Raw genomic sequence first — 24,518 nt, forward strand, 5'->3', positions numbered from 1 at the left:
TCACCTCGCTGGGGGGGAAGGCACCTGTGCTCGTGCAGGAGGTTGAGAGGTACCGGCTAGATATAGTCGGGTTCACCTCCACGCACAGCTTGGGCTCTGATACCCAACTCCTTGAGAGGGGTTGGACTCTCCACTTTTCTGGCGTTGCCCATGGGGAGAGGCGGCAAGCTGGTGTGGGCTTGCTTATTGTCCCACAGCTCAGCCGTCATGTGTTGGAATTTACCCCGATGAACGAGAGGGTGGCGTCCTTGCGCCTTCGGGTCGGGGACAGGTCTCTCACTGTTGTGTTGGCCTATGGGCCGAACAGCAGTGCAGAGTACCCGGCCTTCTTGGAGTTCCTGGGAGGGGTACTAGACAGTGCACCTACTGGGGGCTCCATTGTTCTCCTGGGGGACTGCAACGCCCACGTGGGCAACGCCAGTGACACCTGGAGGGGCGTGATCGGGAAGAACGGCCTCGCTAAATTGAACCCGAGCGGTGTTTTGTTACTGGACTTCTGTGCTAGTCACAGTTTGCCCATAACAAACACCATGTTCGAACACAAGGGTGTCGATCAGTGCACATGGCACCAGGACACCCTAGGTTGGGGGTCGATGATCGACTTTGTCGTCGTGTCATCTGACCGTCCCATGCCCTGGGGAAGACCCAGGACATACTGGATTGACTATGTCTCTTGGCTGGCCTGGGAATGCCTCGGGATTCTCCCGGAAGAGCTGGAGGAAGTGTGTTGAGAGGGAAGTCTGGGCTTCCCTGCTGAAACTGCTGCCTCCGCGACCCGGCCCCGGATAAAGCGGAAGAAAATGGATGGATGGACATCAGACTGAAAACATCCAGAATGTCACAACTACCATAGTCACAAGAACAGTAGACAAACATATAAGGGAGGTCAAGATTTTTTTCAATTCTAGACATTTCTTCTTAGTTTCTGGTGGATTTTAATGTGTTCCAGTTGGCGACAGTGGGCTTAAATTTACATTATAAAGGGTCCTTTCACTGGTGTAAATACATAGCTGCCTTCAACTATAGCAGGCTCAAAAACAAATGCTAAGGTCCTCAATGTTGATGCTCACTTAAAAAGTACATTTTAAAGCCTTTTAGCAATGGAGCATAACCCCAGCCCCTAACATGTACTTATTTAGAACATTTAAACTAAATAAGTTTAAATGTGGTTAGAGATTTATAAAATCTAATATGGATGTTGTTATTTTTTTAATGGTCTCATTTTGAAGGCTCTGTGGTTGGCATTTGAACATTTTTAAGTCAAAATTCAATACATAGCTGCCTTCAACTATAGCAGGCTCAAAAACAAATGCTAAGGTCCTCAATGTTGATGCTCACTTAAAAAGTACATTTTAAAGCCTTTTAGCAATGGAGCATAACCCCAGCCCCTAACATGTACTTATTTAGAACATTTAAACTAAATAAGTTTAAATGTGGTTAGAGATTTATAAAATCTAATATGGATGTTGTTATTTTTTTAATGGTCTCATTTTGAAGGCTCTGTGGTTGGCATTTGAACATTTTTAAGTCAAAATTCAATGTGCAAAGTGGGGCAACAATCTTTGGGGTGAGTTTTGGGAATGCATTGCCCATTCTAGGTGAGGCTAGTGTCCCCTCAAGCTCTCCCTGGTTGTAGTAATTGTAAAAATATTTGTAGTAGTAGCAGGCCCGTCAACAGAAATTTGGGGACACGGAACCAGAATATAAATGTAAATTAATAGGAAGCGGGTCCAATTCTGGGCCCCTTAGAAAACTGACATCTTTGACCCCGTTGAATGTATTAGTAGTAATACATTAGCAGTAATTGCTGATGTATTAGTAGTTATACATTAGCAGTAATTGCAGTAGTAGTAGCACTAGTAGTAGTAGTGATAATAGTAGTAGTAAAAGCAGCAGAAACTTTTTAGAGAATGTACTTTGTTGATCATCAGTTCTTTGGCACAAAGATCTATAGACGGGGACCAAGTTACAGTTTCTTTCAGTTGCTTTGACACTAAAGTCTACATTTCAGCACAAATTCCAAAACTTGCCACTTACTGAGCAAATACTCGGATCATGTTGGCACAACCTTATATCCATTTTCAAGTGTTAATTCTCATATCAAAGCGACAAAGTACAATTTACAGAACCTACAACATAACAGTAAACTATCTAAAACACTCTCTCTGCTTGTGTTTTAGTCTGTGTACTTAAATACTGCACACTCTTACAAAAGTGCATAGACCAAAGACACAAAAGTGACCACACAATATGAAGAGGTTTCATAGACAGGCACAGGAGCACTAAACACCACAACATAAAAGACATCTGTAGTAAAAACCTGTGTGAACCAAGTTTTCCAAGTGCCTCAACGATACTATAGTTCTCTACCTTAAGTGTTGTGTTTCTTGTGTAAATAGTGTTGCCAAGTGTGTGAAAGATTTGCCAAAGTCACAAAAAGTTCCAGGAAATGTGCCAATGCGATGGAAAACATTGTAATGTAGGGTAAATAATCTAATAGCTGACACCGTTTCTATCAACAATATTAGAAACTTAATACATCCTGTAAAATCTGTAAATATGAATTTTTACCATATAGATCTACATGCCCTGTATCTGTATATTTTCATGCTTCTTGTCTCGTGCTGAGGTCTATATTATTTAGGAGCATTTTTGGTTTCTGTCATGATGCCTGTTTTTTTTCGTCTCCCTGTGTGCGCTCCCCCTCCCCTCCCCTCACCTGTCTGAGCCTGGAACTGGGCGGAGTTCCTGGCTCCTCCCGCGCGCACCTGGAGCACATCAGCGCAATTACCTCCACCTGCTGCAGAGCATAAGTGGAGCCAGGACCAGACACTGGCCGTGTCTCAATTCGCCAAATGCACCTTTTGAAGGGACCCTTCGAAGTACTCCTCAAAGTGTAGTTTGAAACTTCCGGGCGAGAATGGGTAATCCTCAGTGTAGCTGCCATCTTGCTGAAATGGCACAGGCCTAAACCACGGACCGCACTTCCACTGCTGTCTTTGAGCGTACGATACGTAGCTTACGTAACGCCTACAAAAGGTGACGGCTGGTGATGAATTGGCTATACGCTGTTGATGTGTGACGTGTGGACGCTAAATTAATGATATTTTTATTTTTCATTGTTCATAATTTAATAGAAGAAGAGTTAAGGCGTTGTCGTTGCAGGCGTTCAGTTCTTTTTGGATTGAATGAAGTAAGTAAATCATGTATTCTGTGGAATATCAATAGGTAAATGTAAGGTTCCACGTGATTGTTTTCCCAATAGTAGCTCTTTCATACCTTTAACTAAATATACCTTGTTAAAATGTTAGAACAGAGACAGAGGTAACCAATATAATTTTTACATTCATAGTTTATAAACCAACACTTATTAGTTGTACAAAGTGGGATGTTGTGTAGTTTGATGCTCCGGTATTTGGGGCAGGTTTGATTTGATCCATCGCTAAATCACCTTAATACCAGTACAGGGCGCTGTTTACCTTCTGTGTCGCGCCAGTTAATGTCATCTTATTGTTGTTATTACTGTAATAATAAGTTCTAATGATAATACTGTATGATTTTTCTGGTTATTGTCAGGGAATAACTGCACATACCTTTATTGAATGTAACTGTTTGTTTCCCCAAACCAGCCCCGAAGAATATAATAAAATTTACCTGAGTGCGCCAGTGCTGGAAAGGTTCTTTAATCATGAAGACACACGGCCTGACTTTCGGCTGAGCAGGGAATCCTTGGCAGTGCTAATGTGCCTTCTGGAGCTGGACCGACGGTACGGATGGGGTGCTGAGCTTGAGGTCTTGGTCGTCCTCTTCTGGCTGGCAAGTGGAACATCATACCGGGTGGTCTCCCGAGTGTTTGGGATACCACGCTCCACTGTCCACTGCATCGTCAACAGGGTCACTGGGGAGGTGGTGGCCCTGCGTCACAAAGTCATCCACCTCCCTGCCAATGATGACTTTGAGGCAGTGACCCTTGGGTTTGCATGGCTGGCAAGGCACAAGGCCTTTAGGAGAGCAGCTGGGGCAATAGATGGCTGCCATGTAAGAATCAGGCCACCCAGTGGCCCTGATGGTCAGGGCTACAGAAACGGGAAACTATTTCCCAGCATCATCCTTCTGGCTGTCTGTGACCATCAGGGCCGCTTCATAGACACCTACGTGGGGTGGCCTGGTTCTGTCCATGATGCAAGAGTCCTTCGATACAGTCCTCTGTACCAGAGAGGACTGTATCCTCCTCCAGGGCACTTCATCCTCGGAGATGGAGGGTACCCCTGTCTCCAGCATCCACTCCCCCTCATCACCCCCTACAAGCGGCCAGTGCAAGGTGTGGGAGCCCAGCGCTTCAATTTTCATCATTCCAAGGCGAGTTCAGTTATTGAGCATGCCTTTGGAATGATGAAAACAAGATTCAGGGCCATCTTTTTTTCATGCGCTGGAGGTCCACCACACTTTTGCACCACATGTAAGTGAAATGTGAAATATTATGAAATATGTGATTATGAAAGACTAAATCATATTTTCTTGTCATAGGTCATCACTGCCTATGCTGTCCTCCATAACATCTGCCTTGGGGCAGGAGACACTGTGGCCCTGGAGGACGAGCCAGAGGAGAATGTAGTGGAGGACGAGGGGGACAATGAAGTGGAGGCCGTCGCTGGAGCACAGTGGCGGGACCAGCTGTCTGCTGAGGTCTCTGCCCTGGAGGAGGTGCCCATGGATCATGATTATATCTAGGTATTTACATAATAGCAAGTTTGCAATTGTTACAGAAAGTGTTTCATGGTGATTACCTGTAATCACTGCAACTGTAAATAGATGTGATGTAACATGAGCAGTACTATCAATATTCTTTCTGATTTCTCTAAAGTGACATGCCAGTCACCTATTGCCCCAGCCAGCCCTGCAAACCCAGCCCATGAACGATGCGGTTGACAGTGGATTAGCACCCGGTGTGAGAGCCCCACATACCAGCCAGAACATGGAAGACCTCAGTCTCAGCACTCTCGAGTCGGTCCAGGCAGAGAAGGTTGATTAGCACTGCCAAGGTCCCTGGAAGTGTGTCTTCATGATTAAAACCTGGCACTGGCACACTCAGGTTTATTGATTTGCACTTTGACTGTTACTTTAGTCTTTAAACCTCTTACGTTAATATATTGTAACTATAACTTTTTTTTCCTTTCATATGACAATGATTAATGTAAATAAAAAGTCATACATGTTTCAAAATTAAAGTTTTTATTGTTTGTCCACCAATTTCTCCAACAACCCAAATAGTCTGTCGAATCGCTCCACTTCCTTTTGGTCACGCTCCCTCTGCATTCTGAGGTCCACACGGTAGAGCTCCACCATTTCACTATTGTCCGACTGTCTTTGTTTGCGCTTCAGAGGTCGTGTTTTGGCCTGCTGCTGCTGCTCCTCCTCCTCGTCTTGCTGCTGCTCCTGCTGCTGCCGCTGCACCTCCTCGACCACCTCCAGCGGCTGCTGCCAGGCACGACTTGGCCCTCGTGTGTCCTCAGGGATAGAGGCAATGAGGACAGGGGGGTTCATGGAGGCCCTCTGCCCCAACACCTCATCCATGGGGACAAACCAGGGCCAAGTTTCAGCTGTGGCCTTCCCCGACACCCCTTCGCCACTTTTTGGATACTTGTAGTCCTTTGACAGAACAAATGACAATAGAAGACATGTGAAAACAAGATTAACACAATGGCTTATAAGTAAAAATGAGAAACGGTACACATTCAGATCATGTACATACTTTATATTTCTTTTGCAAGTTCTCCCACTTTCTTTTGGCCTGAAGGGGGGTGAACTTCCCCTCCAGGCCCATCTTCTGCAGTACTGTCCTGAGTGACACAGAAAAACATTGACAAGAGTTATTGGAAGCATTTGTTGGATTACTATGCAGCACATTCTATCATTCCATTTATGTATGTCATTATGTGTTTTTTAATATATTTTAGAGTCTTCTTAGGTAAAGAAGGTACTTTTGCTGATGATCAAATGAATAATTCCCACTTTTTTCTGATCAACAGTGTACTTAAAAACAAGTACGTTTAGTTCTCCACTCAGATAAGCATCTTCAGGGCCATCAGTTAGTAACCTCTTCTGTATTTCTGCTCACAGAAATACAGAGTGTGGATAAGACGCAAATGAAATAGGGAAATGCAGCTTAAGTCATTACTATCCACATATGTACAAATGTAAATGTATGAAATTTGCAGTAAGGGCAACTGTTATGTATTTATAGGGTTCTTCTTATATAATCTGGGAGTATATTGCAGTGTTTTTGCCCTTACTTCCAAGCCGCCTGTGCGGAGAATTTGGCACCTGTAAACAGGTGCGCATGTTCCTCCCTCAGGCGGATGAACTGCTCCGTCTGCTCCTTGCTCCCTAAAGACAAAAGAATATTCTTAAATCAAAAACAATATTAAACATAACGATTAATACACAAATATAGAAGTGTAAGCGATAATTTGCGCCTTGTTTGGTCAGTTACACAGCGATTACTGTAAACTCTATTTAACGGGACTTCACTAAGTTGAGTCGCCTCATACAGATCTCAATTTAATTCTAACAGTTTCATGTAGCTACAGTTTCATGTCGCACTGTTGAACCAGTTGAATCCATGTGAACCAGTACTTACATTTCAGCGTGTACTCCTGCGCGCTCTCCATTTCGTATCTTTTTGCGTAGGTGCGGTGCATGATGGGATATAGCAGTGCGCGAAGTATGCATGGATGCACGCTTCGGTTACGTCCGATCTCCGTGGAAACACTGGAAACGCAGGGCACATTTTGTTTTGCTAGTTCGTCGGGTGCATTGAAATGGGACAGCCCTTGTCGTGCTGGAAATTACGTTCTGCCCTTTGACGCACACTTCCAATGGTGATTCTAAGGCCATTTTGCTGAATTGAGACACGGCCACTCAGTGCGAGATAGTCTGCATATCTACATCCTGTCCAGTGCCGGTTCATCTGCGTATCATCATCCGGTATGCGTGTCCACATCCTGTCTCCTGCACTGCTCCAGCTCCTGCACTCCCGGCTCCGCTCCTGCCTGGCTTCCCCGACCTGGTATGGAACTGTTTCACCTTGTCTCCTGCACTCCATGCCCCTGGACCTCGCCCTGCACCCTGCTCCTTTCCCTGGCTCTGGTCTACTGGACTTTGCCTCTGTGGCCCACGTTCCCGGATCCCGGCTCGTCCTCTGCACCTTGCTCCGGTGCCGTACTGCGCGCTCTGCTGCTGGATCCTGCCCTGTACTCTGGCTCCTGTTCCCCGCTGGATTAATTATTGTGTTTGAACTGAATTTCACCATTTTGTAAATAAACACTGTAAATCTGCCCCGAGTCTGCACGTCTTTGGTCCTCCCAACCCCACCGGTTACGGCAGTTTCAGACAGTGGGCTATTTTAATGCGTTTGTGATGTGGCCCTGTAGCTCCCACATATTTGAATGTCTGCTGCTCTATCATATTACCTGTAACTGTAGATCTTACCCTGGCATTTGCTTTTCCTGGTTTATGATGGAGGATCACAGAGAAATCAAAACCAAGAGAGTGCCAATTCTATATTCATAGTGATCTACAATGATACTTTTACACAGTGTGAGCTGTGGTTGCAGGTTTGGTCCTGATTTGAAACCATAGTGCTGAAGGCTTGCTAGTCCTGGTGTAGTTCAGGGTTTAGTTCCATGTTTCATTCCAGGTTTGATTTGATGCCAGGTATTTATGACATTGTGGGGACTGAAACACATAATGGGGTCCTGCCTCACTTATGGGGACAGAAATCAGGTCTCCATGATGTAAACCATTTATTAATAGGTCTACAACATGGTTGAAAGTTCAGATATAGGTCAATTTGTAAAGATTATGGTTTACGTTATGGTTGTGCAAGTAGTAGCTACGGTTAAGGCTGTTAACAAGAGTGTAATTTTATCTACATTATTTGTGTTATTATCTGGCCGAACAACCTGGGAGACTGTGGATACTAAACTAGTCCTACATACAGTCCTTTCCTGAGGGCGCAAGTTTGGGTTTCTTTCCCAGCACCTCATTTACAAAGGCCTTCAGGAAATGAATCTAAATCAATGTAGTGTCCCCAAACGGCATGATAAAGCAACTTGTATGTGTGCAAGTGTGAATGCGTCAACTTGTTCAACATAAGAGAAAAATACAAAGGATACTCGTTCTCTTGTTTGCGTTTTTTGGTTTTCTTGCATTAAAGTATTTTCCCAGGTCCCCAAGTATCCATAAAAGCCCCAAGTAATGAAATTAGTGGACAACTCCAAACTGGGAGTGTGCTGACAATGCTTCAGTTACTTACTCCCAAATAACTCTTAGATGAAATCATAGCCTATTCAAACACTTATGGAATAAGTTAAGGTTGCTCCAATTCACTATACATTGGGAAACTGTCACCCCTCTCTCAGTAACTGCTGCTGTCAGGCTCATCATTTTGGTCTTAAAATGTTCCACAACCTTAACTTATACAGTAAGTGTTTGTGTTGCTCAAAAACATCCTGAAAAATATGCATACTTACTTTGAGTGGGATCACCTCTCCACAGATCTGACCTGTAACATAGCCTGGTGGAGTCACCTTCTTGTCCCCAAGTTGAATGCCATACTGTGGAACATTCCAAGCAAAGCAACGATGTCTATTAGTGCTGTAGTCAATTAAAGAAATTCTTGGTCCACAAAAAGCGGAGATGACAAAAGCTCTCAACACTACTGCATATTTCTATGTTTTTGACCCAAATTGCACTCACAAAGATACATCTTCAGGGGGAGTTCATGCTAAAACAACTATTTATACAGAAAACAACACAGGAAACAATTTTTATATAAAGACAGATTAAATTTACAAATCAGGAGTTTAATCTGCCTCTTTAGATATACATACCAAGCAATACCAAATCTTCAGGTAACTCACTCACTACAGCCTTGCTGTTGTCCCATATAAACCCTTATAAACTAAATACAATGATTTTACATCATCTTCAAACATTCAGATGCTTCAGACTCACAGGACACACCTTGAAAATGCCATCCATCCATTTTCTTCCACTTATCCGGGGCCTCCCAGGCTGCCCTCACCTCAGACACATCCTCCAGCTCCTCCTGTGGGACCCCAATGCGTTCCCAGGCTAGTTGAGAGACATAGTCCCTCCAGCATGTCCTGGGTCTTCCCCAGAGCCTCCTCCCGGCGAGACATCCCTAGGGAGGCTTCCAGAAGGCATCCTGAACAGATGCCCGAGCCACCTCAATTGGCTCCTCTCGACGTGGAGGAGCAGTGGCTCTACTCTGAGCTCCTCCCATGTGACAGAGCTCCTCACCCTATCTCTAAGGGAGCGCCCAGCCTCTCTGTGGAGGAAACCCATTTTGGCCGCATATATCCACAATCTTGTCCTTTTGGTCATTACCCAAAGCTTTTGAAAATGAAAAGCGTTGTTGTGGAAGTATATTAATGTTGTGTCTTTAAATGCATTTTATCTGTGTCGGTCAGACTCAAAACAGACATTAACATGTGTGAAGGCTCTTTCTTCATCCCACAAGAAACTCGCTGTTGTTCTACCTGTCTAAGTGTAAAAGTTCATTATCATATGGGTGTGAAACAAAAGTCACTCTGCTTTGAAATGTACGCAGCATTGTCATTCTGGTATAAAATAGTCAGAGCTCAGATGCTCAGGGTTTTTTTAGACTTGGACTTAGAACTTGGAGGGAGACTGGGGGAGACGTTGAAAGGCTGCCAGTCTGTGGCCAGGGCAGGCCAGGGCATTGTCCTGTTTCAAAACCCACGAGCTTCGCAAATGGATTACTTTTCATCTAGAACTGTAATTTATAATAAAACAGCCTCAAATGTTTGTACATGATTAATATTGTTTTACTGCACAATGCTAATGTTTGTTTTGTGTTGCAGTTGTATGCGAAGAGCTCTGTGCAGCCGACGACACTCTGTCTGGATCCTCCTGGTCTTGGTTTTAGTCTGCATCGCCTTCCAGACTTTTGTAGCTCGACAGGCCAGGTACATTTACACGCTGTTTATATACTGTACTATAGAGACATAGCACATTTGCAAAGCATAGACTGTATATATAAATGGACATAGCTAACTTGCTAGCCACCATGCTCCAAAGAGGAAATGCTCATGCCCACTTCTGGCTCCATCGGCTCCAATTCACTATACAATGGGAAACTGTCTCACCCCTCTCTCAGTAACTGCTGCTGTCAGGCTCATCATTTTGGTCTTAACATGTTCATACTAACCTGCTCTACATGATTCATCTACATGTTTTTTGTTACTGTGTGCTATGAGTCACATCACACTTTGAAGAACATATAATTACAATCTTTCAGTCCTATATTTCAATTGTTGTTAGACAGCTCAAACCTCAGCATCTTTATATTCATTTTCACTATCTCTCCCCTGTACTTGTCCAAACCTAAGTCCTCACTTCATCTACTTCATAGAAAACATAATGTAATGCAATGTATAAGTGCCATTTTTAAGCATAGGGCAGATTATATCAAAAGAAAAACAATGAGAAAAATCATTGCAGTTTCAGTGTTAAATACTACAGAACTACAGAAAATCAAATCAGTATTTGATGAAAGGGTGACAGTAGCTCAGTTGGTAGAGTATTGTGGCTGTGTCTTTGGACAAGACACTTAACCCACCCTGCCCCCCAGTGTCTGTGTACACTGTTGTATGAACGTGTGGCTGAATAGGGCAGTGCGGAGGCAAAGAGTTTGATTTGGAGACGCATCACTAAAGAGTCGCAGAGGCATTGGGATACTGGAGTTAAGGGCAGACATCTGTATCAAATTAAAAAAGAGGTGACAGGGCTCAGTGTGCAAGGGGGGTGCAGGAGGGATGAAATAGTGATCACAAGACTGAGGCTGGGACATTGTGCGCTTAACGGGACATTACACATGATAGGGAAGCGCGGGACTGGGCTGTGTGAGGTGTGTCACGAGGAAGAGACGAGCATGTGTCTTTAAGGTGTAGGGGCTACAATGTGGAACGGGAATCACTGAAGAGGAGGCTGGAAAAACAGGGGTGTCAAGTATTTTCTCTGAGGGGTGTTCTGGGCTGTGGTAGTAAGGACCAACTAGGAGCAGTGGTAGCCTTTTTAAAGGAGACCAGTGTTTATTATAGGATCTAGAAATAGTCTATATTATTGTATTGTATTTTATTTATTTACTTTCACATCTGATTGTGACCCATACTCTGGAACAGTAGGTGGCGGTAATACTCCTATACAATGGTTTCCAACCGCCGTAAAACATGAAGAAGAAGAAGAATGGGGCAGTGGTTCCTTGATGTAATGCACTTTGAATGCTTTGAAGTTGGAAAAGAGCTACCATAAATTTCGGACTATAGAGCGCACCTCAATATAAGCCGCACCAGCTAAATTTGAAAAGAAAATCAATTTTGTACATATATAAGCCGCAGGTTTTCATATTGTAAAATGAGATATTTACACAGAAAGACGGTGCACCGACACGCTTTTTTAAAAAACTGTGCCTGAAAATTGGCACCAACACAACATCAACACGGGATGAACACACCTGCAGGTTTAGAAAATAAAGCTGCACCAACACGGAAAATATGCTTTTATTTCCTCTGAAAATTTTTGTCATCTTTTTACATTGACAAAGTTTGATTCATTGATGCCGAGCTTACGTGCAGTGGCTCTATTTCAGGGGTCGGCAACCTGCGGCTCCGGAGCCGCATGCGTCTCTTTCAGCCTTATACTGCGGCTCTGCGTGGCTTGGGAAAATAAATTTTAAGTATTTAATTGAAGTGTATTTTATTTGTGTTAGCTCTTTTTTGTTGTAGTTTAAATTGGAAGATTATTATGATCTTAAAATAAAATTATATTTTCTTATTTTTCGTTGCTCAAAATAAGCGTCACACTCGCGGAACAATGTTCAAAACAAACACGTCTCACGTCTCACAGACACAGACACTGACACAGCTCACAGTCCTGTGTAAAGAGCCCTGATTTTCAGACGCTGTGCGCACAGGGGTCAGGAGCATCTTTCGCCTGTCCCTAATGACACACTAATAAGCTCGTCCGTAGATGTATCATGAAAATCCTGCTGGGAATCGCTACAGAAATCTATTTGATGTAGTAGCAAGTATATTATCTGCTCTTGTCTCCGCGATGACGTTTCACATATAACACATCAGACATGTTGCCCAAAAGTAGAGCCACAAGCGAGTGAAAATGAGCCAAAACAAAAGTCTTTAGAGAGCTTTTAACAAAGGGGAAAAGGACAACTGAGGAGCCAGAAGAGGAGACTACGATCTCCAAAGAAAAAAAAAAGAAAGATCAATTTAACAGACAATGCCTACTTAAAATCTGGGTTTGTCGCTACAGGTGACTCTCACGCACAGTCCGATCTGCATAATATGCAGGATAAGCAAATGAGGCAATGAAACCTTCAAAACTGCTTTGGCGCATGGAGAATAAGCACCTGGGATTAAACGATACACCTTTGGAGTTTTTTTTTTTTTTTTGAAAGAAACTGCAGAGCAGAGTAGACATAATCACATAATCAGCTCAGAGCTCATACTGATGCAGCGGTTTGGTGAGTTGTATTTTTTTATGCACTTAAGTTGTTTTTGCCATATTTATCTGCCACGTGTAGAAGGCTTGTCCGTGAAAATAAAACCTACATTATTCCGTTACATTATTATTGTTTCTCACTACAATAACACCCTCTCCTCCTGTCTTGACGAACTGGCCCCCACCAAAACTAAAACCATCTCCTTCACCCATACTGCCCCCTGGTACACCCCTGAGCTCCATCAAATGAAGTCCCGTAAGCGCCAGCTTGAGAGACTGTACAAGAAATCTGGTTTAACTGTCCATCTCCAAATCTACACAGACTACATACAGCAATATAAAGACACACTAAACTCTGCCCGGTCCAAATATTACTCCAACCTCATCCACTCCGGCTCCAATAACCCCAAAGCTCTCTTTTCCACAATAAACACACTCCTAAAACCCAACTACAACACCTCATCTTCCTTCACCACTGACAAATGCAATCAATTTCAATCCTTCTTTCAGTCCAAAATAGATTCCATTTACAGTTCAATAGACCTCTCCTCCTCCCACACTGCTCCACCTGATCCTCCTCCGCCCCTTCAACAGCTCTCTCACTTCACATCCATTTCCCCTGCTCACCTGACAAAACTTTTTTCCGGCATTAAACATTCTACATGCTCCCTGGATCCCATTCCCTCTCCTCTCATCAAAGCCTGTCTTCCTGTACTCTCTCCACTGATCACCCAAATCATAAACTCCTCCCTCTCCTCCGGTTCTGTCCCACAGTCTCTCAAGCTGGCTGCTATCACGCCCATCCTCAAAAAACCCAACCTTGACCCTGATAACTGTGCAAATTTCCGTCCCATATCCAATCTTCCCTTTCTGTCTAAAATCCTGGAACGTGTCGTCGCCGCCCAACTTCAAACCCACCTCACCTCAAACAGTCTCTATGTGAACCCTTCCAGTCCGGCTTCCGTCCCAAACACAGCACCGAAACAGCTCTGCTCAAAGTTACAAATGATCTCCTCCTCTCCTCCGACTCTGGCCACCTCTCCATCCTTATCCTCTTGGACCTCACTGCAGCCTTCGACACAATCAGCCACTCCATCCTCCTGTCCCGCCTCAAAAACTCACTCAGCATCACCGGCTCTGCTCTCCTCTGGCTCCAGTCCTACCTCACAAACCGGCAACAGTTCATTCACTTCAATCATTGCTCCTCCTCCATAGCCCCCCTGCAGCAGGAGTCCACCAAGGTTCGGTGCTTGGTCCTCTCCTCTTCATTCACTACATCCTCCCCCTCGGCAACATCATTCGTCATCACGGTCTCCGTTTTCACTGCTACGCTGACGACATCCAACTTTACATCTTCACAACATCCATCAACCCCACAATCCACTCCACTCTCACCCACTGCCTAACAGACATCAAAAACTGGATGAATCACAACTTCCTCAAACTTAACAGCGACAAAACAGACTTCATCATCATCGGTCCACACAACATCGCCAAATCCTCACAACACTTCACCCTCCACTTTGACAACACCACACTCTCTCCATCCTCACTCATCCGTAACCTCGGTGTGCTCCTCGACCCCACTCTTTCATTTGAACCCCACGTCAAGCACATAACCCGGACTGCACTCTTTCACCTCAAAAACATAGCCCGTCTCCGCCCATCACTCACCTTCTCTGCCGCTGAAACTCTCATCCACGCGTTCATTACATCCAGAATCGACTACTGCAATAGCATCCTCTACGGTACACCATCCAAAACCCTCAACAGACTACAGTACATTCAGAACTCCGCTGCCCGCCTCCTCACCCACACCCGCTCACATGAACACATCACTCCTGTCCTCCACAAGCTCCACTGGCTCCTCGTCCCTCAGCGCATCCACTTCAAAATCCTTCTTATCACATTCAAAGCTCTCCACAACCTGGCCCCTCCTTACCTCACAGACCTGCTCCACCACCACACTCCATCTCGATCCCTCCGCTCCTCCAGCTCCAACCTCCTGTCCCTGACCAAGCTCCGAACCTGGGGGGACAGATCCTTCTCCATCGCTGCCCCCACCCTCTGGAACTCACTACCTAAACCCCTCCGTGACTGCTCTGACCTCCCCACCTTCAAGAAAGAACTCAAAACTCACCTGTTCAAAATCGCTTTTAATGCTTGATTTTATGTTGAAAATTTTTGTGATATTTTATTATTGTATCTACTGTGAAGCGACTTTGAGTGTCCTGAAAAGCGCTATATAAATACAATTTATTATTATTATTATTATTATTATTATTATTATTATTATACACAGTGTTATCTTCATTTTAGATGTCAAAAAGTATTTGCGGCTCCCAGTGTTTTATTTTACGTGGAAAGTGGGTCCAAATGGCCGACCCCTGCTCTGTTTCCTTCTTTATCTTAAAATCTTCATCATATCCATTTCATGATGTGCAAAATGATCGTTCAAAATCAAAACTAGTGAATTCTTCAGAGCAGAAACTTTCCCCACGTCTGTCTCACTTTTACGTGTACAGCTAGAGAGCGCCCCCCGGTGGCCGTTATCCAGTAAAATTCTATAAATAAGCCGCACTGCTGTATAGGCCACAGGGTTCAAAGCTTGGGGAAAAAGTCGCAGTTTATGGTCCGAAATTTACGGTATATATATGTGACCATGGTTATGAAAATAGAGCCATGTGTTCAAGTACCCAGTTGCATTATAAATAATTAACTTGCCTTTAAGGGTGACCATGTAACTTTTCAAGAGATGAGTTTGCCACCTGTTTATCTCTATGTGGTACCTACAAAGTTCCATAGTTTGTCATTAAATTTGTCTATCTTCATGGAAACGAACAGATGACACCAGATGATAAAATGTTTTTATTGAATTTCTGAGCAAAGCAATAACATCTTCAAGGAGACAAGCAGGTGTTGGACCCTCCACCAGAAAATTTACATAGTCTACCATTAAATTTGGTCGAAAAATTTAAAATGTAACTCCTGTGCTCTCACGTATTACGAGTGTACACTGTGATCTCAGTTCAAACATGTATCACATTGCATCTCTCTCTTATCCATATCTATAGTTTTATATATATATATATATATATATATATATATATATATATATATATATATATATATATATATATATATACACATATATACATATATATATATATATATATATATATATATATATATATATATATATACATATATATATACATATATATATATATATATATATATACATATATATATATATATACATATATACATATATATACATATATATATACATATATATATATATATATATACATATATATATATATATATATATATACATATATATATATTTTTTTAAAATGAAATATTGATTTGTGCGGTAGCTCGTGTTTCTGGGTCAGCTCATGTCTAGACTAAGGCTGATTAAAGAGGGACAATGTTTCAAACACACCACTGTTCTGAGTATAGGAGAAATTACCTGTAGGAGGGGTTGATAATTACAGCAGGAAATGAACACAAATGGAGCAGTGATGACACTAACTTAATGCAGCTGATATGGCTTAATGTGATTTTTAAATCCCCTGTACCATTTTCCCCCCATGTATGTGAGCAAAGTATGTCTTGCCTAGAAGTCAAACTGTGTATTGCCTGCATCTAATTATAAAGTCTTTTGTTGTCCGAATCAGGAAGTGTGTAGTTAGCATGCTAGCTGTTGTTGCATTACCAGACACAAACTCCACTCTGGCCTTTGAAAAATTGTGAAAAGTGCTTATAAACTCATTGCGGTGGGTAATGAGGTAGTGAGTAGTAGTGAGGAATCCCAGAATCCAAGGAATAACTTTGGACCACTGTGTTTTCATATCCCAAACCCATCTTTGATATGATGTTTTACTTTGGCTAGTGCTTCCCAAATCATCAAATGAATTGTTGTCATTTGAAAAAGGTCACATGATCAGAAATGTAACATCATGATTTTTAAACTTTTAACTCCTGAATAGTAATATTGGAAGACAGCCCATTCCATGTTAAGCCTTACTTTTGAACATTATCCTTGTACCAATTAAAGGGCTCATATTACGCTATTTTCTGATCTATGTTATTATAACATTGTTTTCTCTATTTAGATTCTTCTCTCAAACAGAAAACACTGTGTTCCACCTTATGATGTAATGTGGTATATACCTTCACTAGAATCATTTGGAAAATTTCAATCCTGGGATTGCCAATTTCTACTGAACTAAGGTAAAATTTAGCTGTTAACTCAAAATTACTGCTTAATAACATCACAAGGTGGAACTGAGTATTTGGAGCTTTGGAGATTTAGACATGTACATGTTGACAAACATGTATGAATGAAACAAAATACAACTCCAGGTATGTTTTTGAGGAGGTAACATGATAACATGGCTAAAAGCTCGCAAGTCAGTTTTGTGTAATATACGACCTTTAAGCCTTTCTTTTCAACATTATCCTTGTTACCCTAATGTATTATTTCAATAATTAACACAAGTATCTTCTTATGTCTTGGTTTCAGACATGACAAAGTGTCCAGAGTGGCTCTCCATCAGTTCACTGTGAACAAACCACAGTCTTTTTCTCTGGACTACATCTTGGGAAACTTCTGGTCCAACTCTGAACTGAACCCTGAGCCACTGAAAACTGAAGAAGTCAACTCACAACTGCAAAACTCTGCCATAACAATCAGCCATTTCTCAACCAAAAGGAACAGCAAAAATACTGTCACAAAATCTAGATATACATCAACAAGCAAACATTTACCATTTTCATCTATTGACAGAAAATGCAGAGCAGAGACTCACATAGTTTTCCTGAAGACCCATAAAACAGCAAGCAGCACCATTTTGAATATTTTGTATCGTTTTGGAGAAAGCAAAAACTTGACTTTCGCACTGCCGTTGAACAAAAACAGCCAGTTGTTTTATCCTTTCTTCTTTGCACCTCATTTTGTGGAAGGAGTGAGCAGCCACCACTTCAGCGAGTTTCACATCATGTGCAACCACATGAGGTTCAGGAACTCTGAGGTGAGTCCTGGAATATGGCAGAGAACAAGGACTAAACCAGAACTAGATCTGGATTTAGTCACTATGGGAATTGGGAAACAGGAATACATTTAGTCATTCATGGGTTTCAGAATGATGAGAAATTAGGTCTGTTGGCCTAAACGATTGAAATCATTTACAAACTAGGTCTAGACTGGGATCTCAAACCAGGATTTAAACATAATTTAACCTGGACAAATTACAAACTACCATGCAGTAGTCCTTGACAACTTTGAAACTTGCCTCCACAAAAGCAGGGTTATATGAGGGCTACACGTTTACCATTTTCACCAAACAGAAACATGAAACAAGAAATGAAAGTCTTGTGGTTTGGATTAACACTAAAACTGAAACGATATAGTATGTGAAACAGCTGGGACCTCAAAACGACAAAGAGTGATGTTTTACTCGCACTTGGGACATGTGTTGTCATCGCCAGTGGAGGAGCCCAGTTCACCGAGCTATCAGACTGTTTTGTTTCAGTTCAGTTCAGTTCCTCAGTGAGGCTGCATCAGACAGCTGACTTTAAACAGCAGCAGAAGCAGAGCCAGTCTCGGCCACTGTACTCAAACCATGCCCACCCAGACACAAGTCATTGACCGGTCTCAAATCCACTTAAGCAAAAACTAAAATCTATTCAAAAATTGCAAGGACATGGTGTTTGTTTTCACCTCTAAATCTGTAAATAGTTTTGCATCAAAAAGCAATATCTATATTTCAATTAAACAAAATTCCAAAATAAAAAGCCAAGGTTTGAATGGTTTATTTAAATTTCAGCATTATCTAATTAAATGTAAAATCACGTCGACAGTTAAATAGTCCTAAAATAAAATGTGTGGTGTCAGATAAGTAAAAATACTTTATCTAGTATTCTACAAAAGATCATTTAATTAAACATTTTAAAAGCCACATTTTTTATCAACAGAAAGTGTCTAAATCAATCTTTACCACTTTAAATATTAATCACTGGCAGTGAAAGCAGAGAAGAGAGAGGAGATGGAGGGGTGAAAAGCAAAGACGAGAGACTCACGAGGGGCATGGCTCCTGGTCCAGGTGCAGGGCTCTGTGTGACCCAAACATTACAAAAGTTTTCTTAATAAATAAAATTCAAATCATACTTGAATTATACTTGTAATTATAAGACCTATTTCAGCAATTCACAAAAAGATGTTTAATTTGTGGCACAGACGGGACTGAAGCTAGCATAAACACAAAACTACTTCAGGTTTAGCGTCAGCTTGTTCTGCATTGTTTCACTTCTCTGTGCCTCTATGCTGCGTTCTAATCTCTCTTTCTGTAATGCATTGGGTTAGGCTCATGTTAGATGCATTATGCACTGGAAATATAATATATTCGATCTTTATAGGTGAGTGCCGTGCATCAACAAACTGCTGCTGCATTTGTGCTCTGTTTTGTGACACATATTGGCTCAAAATATAAAGTTTCTGTTCATATCGGTTTTGTCATCTTGAGTCTGTGTTCTCCTCTCCCTGAACTGCCATCTTACCGTGGTATAATCCTGTTGTCGGGGGCTTCATGTCCCTGGTAGGGTCACCAGTGGCAAACAGGTCCGGGGGATGGGTCAGACTAAGAGCAGTGCAGAAGCCTTCCATGATGAGTAAACGACCAAGGCCAGTTGCGTTGCCTGGACTGGCATTACCCACCCCGGCCTGACCCCACCCTGGAGCCAGGCCTGGGGTGGGTGCTCGCCAGCAAGTGCTCAGCCCAAAGGGGGGCCATCCACCTGTGAACCCACCACCTGCGGGAGGAGCCATGGAAGGCTGGTGCAAGGAGATCTGGGAGGCAGTCGAAGACATGGAGACCGGATCTCCAGACATGGACACTGGCTCTGGGGACATGAAATGTCACCTCACTGGAGGGGAAGGACCCTGGGCTTGTGCGGGAAGTTGAGCGTTACTAGCTAGATATAGTTGGCCTCACCTCCACGCACAGCTTTGGCTCTGGAACCCAACTTCTTGAAAGGGGCTGGACTCTCCATTTCTCTGGCATTGCCCGCAGGGAGAGGCTGGAAGTTGGTGTGGGCTTGCTTATTGCCCCACAGTTCAGCCGCCTCATGTTGGAGTTCACCCCAGTGAACGAGAGGGTCTTGCGCATTCCGGCCAGAGACAGGTCTCTGACTGTTGTGGTGGCCTACAGGCCAAACAGCAGTGCAGAGTACGTGGCCTTCTTGGAGTCCATGGGAGGGGTACTAGACAGTGCACCGATCGGGAACTCTGTTGTTTTCTTGGAGGACTTCAATGCCCATGACAGTGACACTTGGAGGGGCCTGATTGGAAAGAATGACCTCCCTGATCTGAACCTGAGTGGTATTCTGTTATTGAACTTGTGTGCTAGCCACAGTTTGTCCATAACGAACACCATGTTCAAGCACAAGGGTGTCCATCAGTGCACATGGCACCAGAACACCCTAGGTCGGCGGTCGATGATTGACTTTGTTGTCATGTCATCTGACCTCCGGCCGCGTTGTCTTGGACACTCAGGTGAAGAGAGGGGCAGAGCACCCGATCACCACCTGGTGGTGAGTTGGATCCGCTGGTGGAGGAGGAAGCCGGACAGACCTGACAGGGCCAAGCGTATCCTGAGGGTGTGCTGGGAACATCTGGCGGAGCTCTCTGTCAGTGGGGTCTTCAACGTTTTCAACTGTGGAAGGAATACGTTGAGGAGTATTGGGGATTCAGAGGCAGACTCGTCCATCACCCTGGCTGAAGTCACCAAGGTGGTTGGCAAGCTCCTCAGTGGCAAGGCCCCAGGAGTGGACGAGATCCGACCCGAGTACCTCAAGTCTCTGGATGTTGTGGGACTGTCTTGGCTGACACGTCTCTGCAAAATCGCGTGGCAGTCGGGTACGGTACCTCTGGACGGGCAAACAGGGATGGTAGTCCCTATGTATAAGAAGGGGAATTGGAGGGTGTGTTCCAATTACAGGGGAATCACACTCCTCAGCCTTCCTGGTAAGGTCTATTCCAGGGTGCTGGAGAGTAGAATTAGTCTATAGTCGAACTTCAGATTCAGGAGGAGCAGTACGATTTTCGTCCTGATACCCTAATTGTCCCTGACACAGTCGTCAGACTCTACCCCGATATGCCTAAAGGTCCTCCAGACCACTCTACACCATCATGTCAGGGTCACCTAGATGTAAAGATGTTCATTTTTGCAGCCAAAGATGACCATGAGTCTACAGTGTAAAGTCAGGAGGATTTATTGAGTCTCACAGAGATAGAGGTACCGAAAAAATAGGAGATGTGTGTGTTTACAGTTTTTATAGTGTGTATCAGTGCAGGTATGTGAAGGAGCTCCCAATCAATGGCAGGGCCACAGGAACTCACAGTCCTGTTCTTGAGTCTGAGCAACAATGTATTTTATTGTATTCTGTGTGTGCCACTATTAACTTTAGCATCAGTATACATCAAGATAAGTGTTATAGCAAAATGCATTGCTAAATATGGATACTTTATACCAACTTTAAATAAAATCACTAGCAACTGTATATTTACTGAACTCTTAACTAAAAGGATTCAATAGCTAAATAAAAATGTCATTCCTTCCACATTTGATGCTCATAATGTTACAGACATAATGTAAAATCAAATTTACACTGTCATTTCCTGTTTGTGCCCAGGTTGCCAAGGTGATGCCCCGCGACACCTTCTACTTCTCCATCCTGAGAAATCCCGTCTCGATGATGGAGTCCATATTTATTTACTACAAAAGCATTCCAGCTTTCCACGGCAAACGGTCACTGGACGATTTCCTCAACTCCAGCAGAACTCATTACAACGGATCTATTGTCAATAACCACTATGCACACAACATCCTCGCGTTTGATTTCGGTCTCAACAATAATGTAACTTTTGAGTCCCCAGATCTTAATAAGCAAGTTTTAAATGCTATTTCTGCCATTGAACGCGACTTCCATCTCATTCTTATTTCTGAGTATTTTGAAGAGTCCATGGTTTTGCTCAGGCACTCCCTCTGCTGGTCTTTAGAGGATGTTGTTTCTTTTAAATTGAACAGCCGAAGTGACCACACACGGCATAAACTTTCCCCGGAAACTGCAGACAAAATAAAAAAGTGGAATGCTCTGGATTGGAAAATTTACCTGCACTTTAACGCTACTTTTTGGCACAAATTGGACACTATAATCGGACAACAACAGCTAGAAAAAGAAGTCACTGAACTGAGAGCTCTACAGACTAAACTAGCAGGTATTTGTCTTAAAGATGGCGGTGCTGTGGATCCTTCGAAAATAAAAGACGCTGGTTTAAAGCCTTTCCAGTATGGAGCGGCAGTCATACAAGGATACAACTTGAATCCAGACATGAACAATCAAACCAGAGCCAAGTGTGAGCAGTTGATCAGGCCTGAATTGCAGTACACAGATAAACTTTACATTCAGCAGTTTCCAGAAAAGGCCCAGTGGCATAAACAGGGTCTCAACACAGGACATGTGTGGCCCAGAGACCACAGACACTTTGTGAAACGCAGATTCACTCATTTAAAAATGCCTCAAAGTGCCCTTAGTCCACACAACAAAACCACTGAGCCCTGAGCTGTAAGAGGACTTTAAATATTCAGTGATCAGACATAACATTATGACCACCAATCATTGCTACTTAATGCTTTTCTTAAATTGTGGTGCCAAAATAGTAGGCCAGAAAATATTTATTTCAGTTGGTTTGCTTTGGATTGGATTGGTGTGATCCATAAGTGTTTCCATTGTTCTAAGCAAACCGTACCGGCCTTTGTACCTTTCAAAGCAGTCTGGGCTCCGTGGTCTGCTTAAGCTAAGGAGGAGCTAAGAAGCTACATACATAGTACAGAAAGATGACTGGAAGAGATAAGGCAGACTCAGGCAAAAATAAGATGGCAAAAAACAGATATAAGCAGAAAATAATAATTTCTGAATCTAGCTAAAAAAGAGATGTTAAAAATTGAACAGAGACCTAAAATAAATGCAAAAAAGCTGATGATAAACCAGAAGTAGTCTTGTGTTCACTCTAGCTTTAGTCTCACAGCACCACAAACTTGGAATTACTAAATATCTTTTTATGAAATGCTTAGATTGGCCTTATGATTAAAAAGTATATTTCAGACAGAATTTAGATTTATTTTTAAGAAAACGTTATGAGTTGTGATCCAGAGCCATGTCGTGTAGACACAATTCAGTTGGAGGTGACCCCACCAAACTGGCCCAAGGCCCATCGAAACATGGCTACTGGATCAAAAATCTTATTTTTGGTAATGCTGTTGTCTTCACAATTGTGAGATAGGATCAGTGCCTTAGACATACACTGCCTTATTGTATGACTGCCTTGCTTTGTTTTTTTTCCTACAAATCCGAAAGAAAGACCACTACTTTTTACTGAATCTCCTCACCCAATGTTGACATCTACTTGCACATACACTGATGTTTGAGCATTTCAGTTGAAACAAAAGGTATTTTGAAAACAGTTTCTGAATTTTGAGGTGGTCAGAATGTATTGACTGAACAATGCAAAACTGCAGTTCCAAGTGTCTGTTTAAAGACATGTTTTTGGAAACATATTTGGTACTACTTTATAATAACTACACCTTAATTAGACTTAATAAAGCATCGACAAAGACTTAATTCATTTGAAAATATATTTAATTAAGAATTACTTAGGCTTAGTAAGTACTTAAAAATGATTTATAGTTAGTGTATTAATTTAATAGTTATTAAGCCTGAAAAATTCTTGCATTCTATGCAAAATTGATTTTTTTGAGTTATAACGACATTATATGTCATAATGTAATTCCCTCGTCAAAAACATGCCTGAAAAGGTTTTAGATGTCATCCATGTATGCTTCCCCGTGATACAAAATTGTACATAGCAAACTGACAAACCTGATGCAATGTGCAGTAGCCTCGTTATCAGGATACACGCTGATTGTGTTGTGAAAACGCTTTGAGAGAGAGTGACTTGATAACTTTGCAAAGGGAGGGAGACTCAGAACGTCAAAAACAAGAGTGAAACTTCTAAAACATGTTAATACATTAATACCTAGTATAGCATTTTCAAAACAGTGATAGGTAGCATGGTGATCTAAATACCAGTTAATACCCCATAGTAAGTAAAATACTCCCTCTTTAATAAACTATTTGTTCATTATGAATTCAATATTTGTTCATGCTTTATTAAGGCTAATTCAAGTGTAGTTATTAAGTGTTAACATATTTTGTATTTCTTGTGGCACTTGAAGGAAAACTATTTTATGTTTCATGGCAGCTCAGAACTAAACTATATATTCACCAAAGGAAAGACCAAATGAACTGAAACTCATTGCTTCAAATCCAAAGATCACTGCTCCACTTGTTACCTCTCATGGGTTTTTGTCCAATCTTACCACTTATGTTTTGGATTTTCTGTAAATTCTTGTATCATGTTTTATGTCTCAAGTCTTAACCATAGAGTTCTGTACACATTTTCACTGTGTTTTAGTTTGATTCAAGCTACTGTTAATAAATTATTTTAACCATTTTGTTGCGTATTAATTCCACTTAATCGTAGCATAATGCAGTTAAACATTTGGCCGCAAAATGGATTCGTTGCCCATTCAACTAGGCTTACAATTTAGCCAAAACACTTATGCCAAACATGTAAAACACTGACATCTTGTGTTTAAAAGTGTGATTTACAAGTGCATTGTAGACAAAGAAAATATGTTTAGGTTAAATGTATTGTAGTGTATCTGTAAAGAGAAAAGGCTCCAGTATTATAACCTTTGAATAAGAAATGATCTTGTACATTCTGAATTCAATTGTAACTTTTGTAATTCCATTAAGTATATCGGTGGACTGGCTCTAACTCACAATCACATTCAAATTCTGTGATAACACATTCATTCACT

General features: G+C 42.2%; 1 protein-coding gene across 1 annotated transcript in view; it reads left to right on the forward strand.

Moving 5' to 3' along the window:
• Positions 1-24,135, forward strand: part of gal3st2 (galactose-3-O-sulfotransferase 2) — a 41,007-nt gene extending 16,872 nt beyond the window's left edge. Inside the window, exons 2-4 of the mRNA XM_033976557.2 lie at positions 9,912-10,016; positions 17,102-17,609; positions 21,268-24,135. Of these exons, the coding sequence (XP_033832448.2) occupies positions 9,912-10,016; positions 17,102-17,609; positions 21,268-22,197 (1,543 nt within the window). The 3' untranslated portion in view covers positions 22,198-24,135. The remainder of the gene's footprint in view (positions 1-9,911; positions 10,017-17,101; positions 17,610-21,267) is intronic.
• Positions 24,136-24,518: the final 383 nt, after the last annotated feature.

This window comes from Periophthalmus magnuspinnatus, chromosome 13 (genome assembly GCF_009829125.3).
Source record: "Periophthalmus magnuspinnatus isolate fPerMag1 chromosome 13, fPerMag1.2.pri, whole genome shotgun sequence".
Taxonomy (NCBI): Eukaryota; Metazoa; Chordata; class Actinopteri; order Gobiiformes; family Gobiidae; genus Periophthalmus; species Periophthalmus magnuspinnatus.